Source organism: Callospermophilus lateralis, chromosome 10 (assembly GCF_048772815.1).
Source record: "Callospermophilus lateralis isolate mCalLat2 chromosome 10, mCalLat2.hap1, whole genome shotgun sequence".
Lineage (NCBI taxonomy): Eukaryota > Metazoa > Chordata > Mammalia > Rodentia > Sciuridae > Callospermophilus > Callospermophilus lateralis.
In genome coordinates, this window is record NC_135314.1 from 95081334 (window position 1) to 95089155 (window position 7822).

Here is a 7822-nt window from a genome sequence, read left to right on the forward strand (position 1 = left end):
TTGCCCAGTGCACAGAAACAATAAAGTGTCTAAAACTCGGCAATTTTCTTTTCCTAAAAGTTGAGCCTTTCAGATACAGGACAGTGCCTCCCATGCTGCGACAACTTTCCCAGTTTCCAGGGCGCCTTCCAGAGCTTCCCGCGGACTCTAAAACGCACACGCGTTAAGTAGAATTCTAGGACTTTGGGGAACAATCTGTTTTTGTGGTTTTTCAGAGTGTTGAGAAATGCACCTGTGAAGGGGTAGATTTGCTATCTTTGGGGGTTTTCCTAGTATTGCTATTCCGCGATTCCAGGAAGCGGAGGAGTGGCAGTCGCAGGCTGCACCGCGGGGCTCACCGCGGGAACCGGTCCGTGGGCTTGGCGCGCTCCGGACCCGCGGCCCGCAGCCGCGGGGCTCCGACAGGACTGCGCGGTGCAGGGCCTCTGTGACGCGGCGTTCCAGGCCGCTGGCCTGGCAGAGCCCAAAGAAGGCGCGGCCAGGGACAGCAGGCGGCGACGGCGGCGGCGGCATGAACTGCTACCAGCTACCAGTGGTGATCGACAACGGCTCGGGAGTGATCAAGGCCGGCCTGGCCGGGAACCGGGAACCGGACTTTGTCTACCCGAACATTGTCGGCCGCGACAAATGTCAGAACTTGGCGGCCGACGGCGCTCTGGAGCTGTGGCTGGGCGACCAGGTGCAGGAAAGGAGACATTCGCTGTCGATCAGGTACTCCCTCCTCCCCGCGGGCTGGGCGGGCCGCGAGCCTAGCGAGGGGGGGCGGGCTACGGTGAGAGAAAGAAGTGAATACCGGAAAGCCTCAGCCTGAGACCCAGGGTACCGAACATCTAAAGGCTTTTATTTGTTCTCTGTATCTACACAAACGTATTCAAACGTGTAAATAAAGCTATAGCTCACAATATACAAGTTCCTTTAATGGTGTTACATAATTTATGGTGCTGTTTGTCATTTGGAGTTTAATCTTCAAATAACTAAATAGTATAACTACTTAAGTTATACTATAATTTGGGGATTTTCCAGTTTTTTTAAATTACAGTCGTATAACTGCAACAGCTGCTTCTGCTGACAGTTACCTCCTCTGAGAGGCTGTAGCAATTACTGCCTAGAAAGGGATACCGATAATATAGGGACTAGTCGAAGTCTGAAGAAAGCAGAAACTGGGAAAATTAAAACCTACCATTTATCTTATTGCTCTCCCTACAGCTATCCTGTGGAGCGTGGTGTCATTACTTCCTGGGGGGACATGGAGATTATGTGGAAGCATATCTATGACTCTAACCTGAAACTAAAGCCCTGTGATGGCCCAGTCTTGATTACAGAGTCAGCACTGAATCCACTGGCCAACAGGCAAAAAACCACTGAAGTATTTTTTGAACATCTGGGTGTTCCTGCCTTCTATATGTCCATCCAGGCTGTGCTGGCTCTCTTTGCCGCTGGCTTCACTACTGGCTTGGTGCTGAATTCAGGTGCTGGGGTTACTCAATGTGTACCCATCTTTGAGGGTTATTGTCTGCCTCATGGTGTAAAACAGCTAGATCTGGCAGGCTTTGACCTTACCAACTACCTCATGATGCTACTGAAGGACCATGGCATCATGCTGCTTAGTACTACAGACAAAAAGACTGTTGAAAGCATTAAGGAAACCTCTTGTTATGTGGCAACAGACTATGAAGAGGAAAGGGCCAAGAAACCTGAGTGCATAGAGAAAGTTTACCAACTACCTGATGGGAAGATCCTCAAGCTCCATGACCAGCTCTTTCGTTGTCCAGAGGCCCTCTTCTCTCCGTGTCTCATGAACCTCGATGCCCCTGGAATTGACAAGATGTGCTTCAGCAGTATAATGAAATGTGATGTGGATCTGAGGAATTCCTTCTTCTCCAATATTATCCTTGCTGGGGGATCAACCTCTTTCCCTGGTTTAGACAAGCGGCTAATTAAGGATATAGCAAAGGTGGCACCTCCTAACACCTCAGTGCAGGTTACAGTTCCCCCTGAAAGGAAAATATCAGTGTGGATGGGAGGGTCTATTCTTGCATCCCTGTCTGCTTTTCGGGACATGTGGATCACTGCTGCAGAATTTAAAGAAGTTGGACACAACATAGTACACCAAAGATGCTTCTAAAATACAGATAAAATGGTCAGAAGAAAATGTTTTGAGTATTTGTGGCAGAAAACTTTGGATATTATGTTTCTGGGAGAACAGAAAATATTTCAATTATTGGGATGTTCATATCTGTTGCATTTCTATAACAGTGATAAGGATGGAAAAATAAAAATGGTGATAAGGATGGAAAAATTGATACTTATTGAGTAGAATCAAGATAAATGCTATAGGAAAAACTATTCTTGACCTTGAGGAGCCTATGTTTCCCTCGGCACGAGACCAATAGGTGGTACAATGTGCTATGTGTCAGATGAGTGATTAGGTTTAAGTTTTGCTGAAGTTTAGGGAAAGAAGGTTGCTCTGGTGAGGAAAGTCTTCATAACAGAGGTATAACATCATGGATGGGGTGGTATTAGATAGATGTTACAGTGGTGAGTGGGCAGATATCCAGGTGAGCATCCTGGATGTGAACAAAGCATATTCAAGGCATGTATAATAGACAGGTTTCTTAAAATGAAGAGCTCATAGGGATCAGAGTGAGAGCTATGACTAGGAAAGTAAATTAAGGCAAAGACTTAAAGGTTTTAAGTGACTTTTAGGCAAAGATTTAAAAGTAGTAGACATAAGGGAATTATGTTAAAGTGAATGTGGGAGTAGTTTGGAAAATAAATTAGACTGGGAAGGCCCTAGAGATTCAGTGATCTCATTTGGTAAGTTATAAAAAGTAGTCATCCCTTTTACTCAAGATTAAGAGCAATAGGAATTAAAAAGAATAAAATTATGAAAAACTGACAAGACTAGGTATCAAGTTAGATATGAAAGGGAAAAGAAGTTCTGAAATGACCTGGGTAGCTGAAAGAATGGTGAAAGTATTGACACATAATTCAAAGTTTTTAGCATATGATTTGTGAAAGGTGTAATTTGCCAAGTGTAATAAATGCTAAATCAGGAATCAGATTCTGTCCTTAAGATGATGAGACTGAGTACAGTGGCATGAACTAATAGTCCTAGGTTCTCAGGAGGCTGAGGCAGGAAGATTGCTTGAGCCCAGGAGTCGAGAGCCAGCCTGGGCAACATAGTGAGACCTCATCCCCCCACTTTAAAAAAATTTGTGTATTGTTGATGAACTTTTTTATTTTACTTATGTGTATATGATGCTGATAATTGAAGCCAGTGCCTCACACGTGCTAGGCAAGCATTCTACCACTGAGCCACAATCCCAGCTCTAAGACCTCATCTCTTAAACAACAAACTCTGACAACCTCGTAGAACAGACAGAATTCATTTATACCTAAATTATAACAATACATGGTAAAAAGTGATTTAGTGTCCCATGAGAAGTATAAAATGCTCTAAGGATCCAATACTAGTTGAGAGCTCAAGGAAGACTTTCCAATAGATTTGATTTGGGGCTAGGCTTGAAAGACAATGAGAATTTATACCTAATGGAGTGCCTTTCCAATTCCATGAATTTAGGGGCAAAATGTGTGGGTTTAGGTGCAGACTCTGCCAGCTACCAACTGCATAACTTAAAGCAAGCTGTTTAAACTTTATATTTATTTATTTGTTTGTTTGTTTTTGGTACCAGGGATTGAACTCAGGGTCACTCAGCCACTGAGCCACATCCCCAGCCCTATTTCCTATTTTTGTGTTTTATTTAGAGACAGAGTCTCACTTCATTGCTTAGCGCCTCACCATTGCTGAGGCTGGCTTTGAGCTTGTGATCCTCCTGTCTCAGCTTCCTGAGCCACTGGTTAAACTTTATTTTTTTTCAATACTGGGGTGCTGTACCACTGAGGTACATCTTCAGTACCCCTCGGCCCCTTTTGAGACAGGGTCTCAATAAGTTGTGTTATGCTCGAATTCGGGACCCCCAAAAGACCACCAGAGACCAAGATCCATGTAAGCAGCAAAGAGGTGTTTATTGCGAGCTAGCTTGGTCTTCCACGTGTACACAGCAACTGGTGACGCTGAGAGGCCCTGAGCCCAGGGTTTGCAGCAGTTTTATACACTCTTTCGGGAAGGCAGGGACTTCACATACATCATAGCATCTCTTAGCAAATCATCACACACGCGGGAAAATCATAAAACAACTCATTAAATCATAAAACATGATTAGCACATTCACTGGTGGGAACAAGTTGGGTAAGGATGATTGGTTAGTACAAGAGGAGGATTCCTTTGAATTGATTGGTTTAAGCCACGAGGGGTGTACGTGCTGAACTGCGCGGTTTCCCAACACGTTATCAACCACCGTAAACTACTGGCAAAGTCATCTAGCATTCCAGGTATTTTCCCTGTCTCATGCTGATTGGTGGTTGCTAGGGGGTTGCTATGGGTCCTCACCTAGCCTGACTGAGTCAGAGACATCTGGCTCCGAAGATCTCTCTTGTTATTTGTAGATAAGCAACTCAGCAGGGTGGGTATGTGCCTAGGAGTGCTCTGTGGGTCTTTCCAAGGACAAGGGTCTTTCCCCCTTCCTTGGACAGGCTTTGCTCTGAGGTAGAGGCTGGTTTTTCAGTTCTTTGCCTGGCCTTGAACTTGCAATCTTCCCTCCTCAGCCTCCCAAATTGCTGTAATTATAGCGTGCAACACTGGAATCCAGCTGTTTAAACATTTTGAAGATAAATGTCCTCATCCATAAAATGGGGTTGCTGATTCCTATCTGTCTCACAGGGTCATTGTGAGGTTCATTGAAATAATGTACTTAAAGGGATTTTTGAAACAACTTTTTTTTTTTTTGCTTATAAAATTAAGAGAATTTACAGACTCAGTTCAGATATTACTCCCTCCATGGCATCAAAATGATTCCTTCATATTTTCTAGTATATTCTATTACTTGTACTTCAGCTGACCTCTTAGTTCATGAAGTAATATCTTCTAGTTTGCTTGCCTCTCTCCCTCACTAGATAAACTCTTAGATTTTCCTTTTCATCTCTGTCCCCTTCTCTGATGCCTACTATGGTACACTCCTGGTAGGTATATTGATATACAAAACTTGAAAGGAAAGTGAGGAACCAGGATACAGGCATGCAAGAAATGAAAGATGGAGACCAGGCAGAGATACACACGAGAGTTTGTCAGAGCTGACAAATAAAGGCAGTCTCTCCATAGACAGAGGCAAAACAGGCTTGGGGTTCAGGACTTTTATAGGGCAGGCTCAGGGATTAGAAACAGGTGGGTCCAAATGTGGGCAGTTAAGGGTGGGGTTGATATGAGGGAGTAGTGAGCCTTTGGAAGAAATGCCCTTGGGTGGGAGAGGGAAAGTTTTCTTAAAATTGTGGCTGTCCAGATGTTAAGCAAGGTCCTTACAAACCTGACCATATAGCTACTTTTCCCCCAAAGAGAACTGTAAGGCAAAATTTCTGGGCTGTGAAAAAAAAAAAAAAAAAAAAAAAAAAAAGAGCAGGAAATAACTCCTTTGGCTTGAGTCAAGCATTTGTGAAGAGGTGCATTTTACTGATTGTCTGGATTGGGTAAAGTGTAAAAAATGATTACTTGAGGGCAGTTTTAACAGTTGATGCTCACACTCAACTAGATTCACAAGCACTGAAGACAGAATGATCCCAAGCCCTCTTTTTTTTTTTTTTTTTTTTTTGGCATTCCAGTGGGCTTTTATTGAGATATATTAACAAAAATCAAAATTTTACCAATCATCTTTTCTGAACCTTATAAACTCAATTGAGACTCTGGTCTATATACAGGTACTTACAACATAAACATCCCATAAAAAATAGAGTTCCACTGGAACACTTGCCAATTAACAGAAAGCCAATTTTCCTTTTCCCCAAATGTTTTCAAATTTGAGTTTCCACTATTCATTTCTCAGAGGAACTGGTCCCTTGTGGCTAGGGACATTGGTGGGAATTCTCTCCCATTTTTACCAAACAAAAATTATTTTTTTAAGTTTATTTTGTTTCAAAAAAATGGGAAGTGACTTTGTTTTGTCCAGACACCACTCCTTGGCAATCACTTGTTAAAATACCCAGCCCTATCCCCTCACTCACCCTGCCCAGCATTGTCTAGTACTAGAGAATTTAAATACACTTCTGTAGGAATCTTGTCAGCTGTGGAAGGGCAGAGTTCAAGTGCCAGGCTAACTCCCTCTGACCTCATGAACAGTTAAAACCTTTGGACACTTAACTCTTTACCCCAAAGATTAGTTTTTAGATTAGAGAATAGCTTTTCTTTGGAAGTTAAAACAAAACCCTATCTTTATGAATATAAAGCAGAACTACACAAGCTTATCAAAGTCCACACTGAGTTCACCAAAAGGCTGACTTCAGCTCCCACAAGGCCAATTACTTTCCAACTCCTCATTTTATAATTTGTAAAGCACTTTAAAAAAGAAAGTAGGACTAATTATACATTATCTAATTTAAACTTCAACAACTTCAAGAGATGTCTTATTTCCATTTCACAAGTTAAGAAATCTATATTTAAAGAGGTTGAGATTTCAGTTTAAAGTGATCCAAAAGTAGCTTGCATGGCTAATCCAGGCACACAGTTCTTAATCTTGGTCTCTTAAGAACAACCAGCCTAGCATATTCTGTAGACTCCAACCTCTTCCATGAGTCATAGGTATTCCTTTTCAGGTGAAATCTAGGGAACAAAATATTAAATTTCAGTTTTAGTTATATTTTCTCTGTCGTTAACAATCATCATAAACCAAACTCTTACTGTTGCCGGAAGCTTGATCCTTGTTCCTGATGCCTGTCCATTGAAGACGTGGTTTTGAGAAAAAGGAAAAAGAATGTTTATTGCTTTGCTAGCAAAGGAGAAACACAGGTGACTCCTGTCCCAAAGGCTGTGATACTGCCTATCAGCAGGAACACAAACGTTTTTATAGAGGTGTTTCAGAGAAAATGAGATTAGGGAAATGAAGATCAGGGAGGGGTAGTTTAGGGAAAAGAAGATTGGGGGGGAAAATGCAATTTTCAAACCCACAAGGGATATAGTCAAAACATCAAGTTAACCCCTGTTACATTATCATTTCACTTCTTGAAGGAGGGCCAACAGTGAGTTTTCCCAACTGAGCACAAGTAAAATTTAAGATCAGCTGCCCAGTTATACACCAAACTACATCATACTGGCCATTGTAAAAACCTACCATTTGCGGTGGATTGATCCTATTTATCACAACACAACCTTACTTTCAAGCACTGTCAAGGACTGAAAGCCTTTCTTTCCTAAAAAGGAGAGGTGGAGGTGTTCTTTATTTTTTCTTTTCAGGTACTGGGGTAGAACCCAGGGCCTCATGCACACTCTACCACTAAACTATATCCCCAATCCAGAGAGTTGGTTCTTATGTGTGAAGTAGGGCTAGGGATGTAGCTCAGTAGTTCAACCCTTACCTAGCATGCACAGAGCCCTGGGTATGTCCATCCCCAGTACTGCCAACAACAAAACCAGTTGTAGTTACTCTTATTTTTTTTGAGAATTTTAATATTTCTTTTTTAGTTCTCGGCAGACACAACATCTTTGTTTGTATGTGGTGCTGAGGATCGAACCCGGGCTGCATGCATGCCAGGCGAGCGCGCTGCCGCTTGAGCCACATCCCCAGCCCCGTGTAGTTACTCTTAATAAAACCCATCTTCAGCACAAGAAGCTGGAAAAGTTCTTCCAGGTATAAGTGGGCAGGGCAGGAATTCGGATGCTGCCCAGGAATCTGTTTTCATAGAGGTTTCAAACAAATGTGGGAGTTGGAACTAGAAA

The 7822-nt window shown here is 42.5% G+C and overlaps 1 protein-coding gene across 1 annotated transcript; it reads left to right on the forward strand.

The window, feature by feature from the left end:
- The first annotated feature begins 426 nt into the window (after positions 1-426).
- Positions 427-2257, forward strand: Actrt3 (actin related protein T3). Its single transcript, XM_076868481.2, has 2 exons — positions 427-711; positions 1207-2257. The coding sequence occupies exons 1-2, from the start codon at positions 512-514 to the stop codon at positions 2123-2125; spliced, it is 1119 nt and encodes a 372-aa protein (XP_076724596.1). The 5' UTR covers positions 427-511; the 3' UTR covers positions 2126-2257.
- Positions 2258-7822: the final 5565 nt, after the last annotated feature.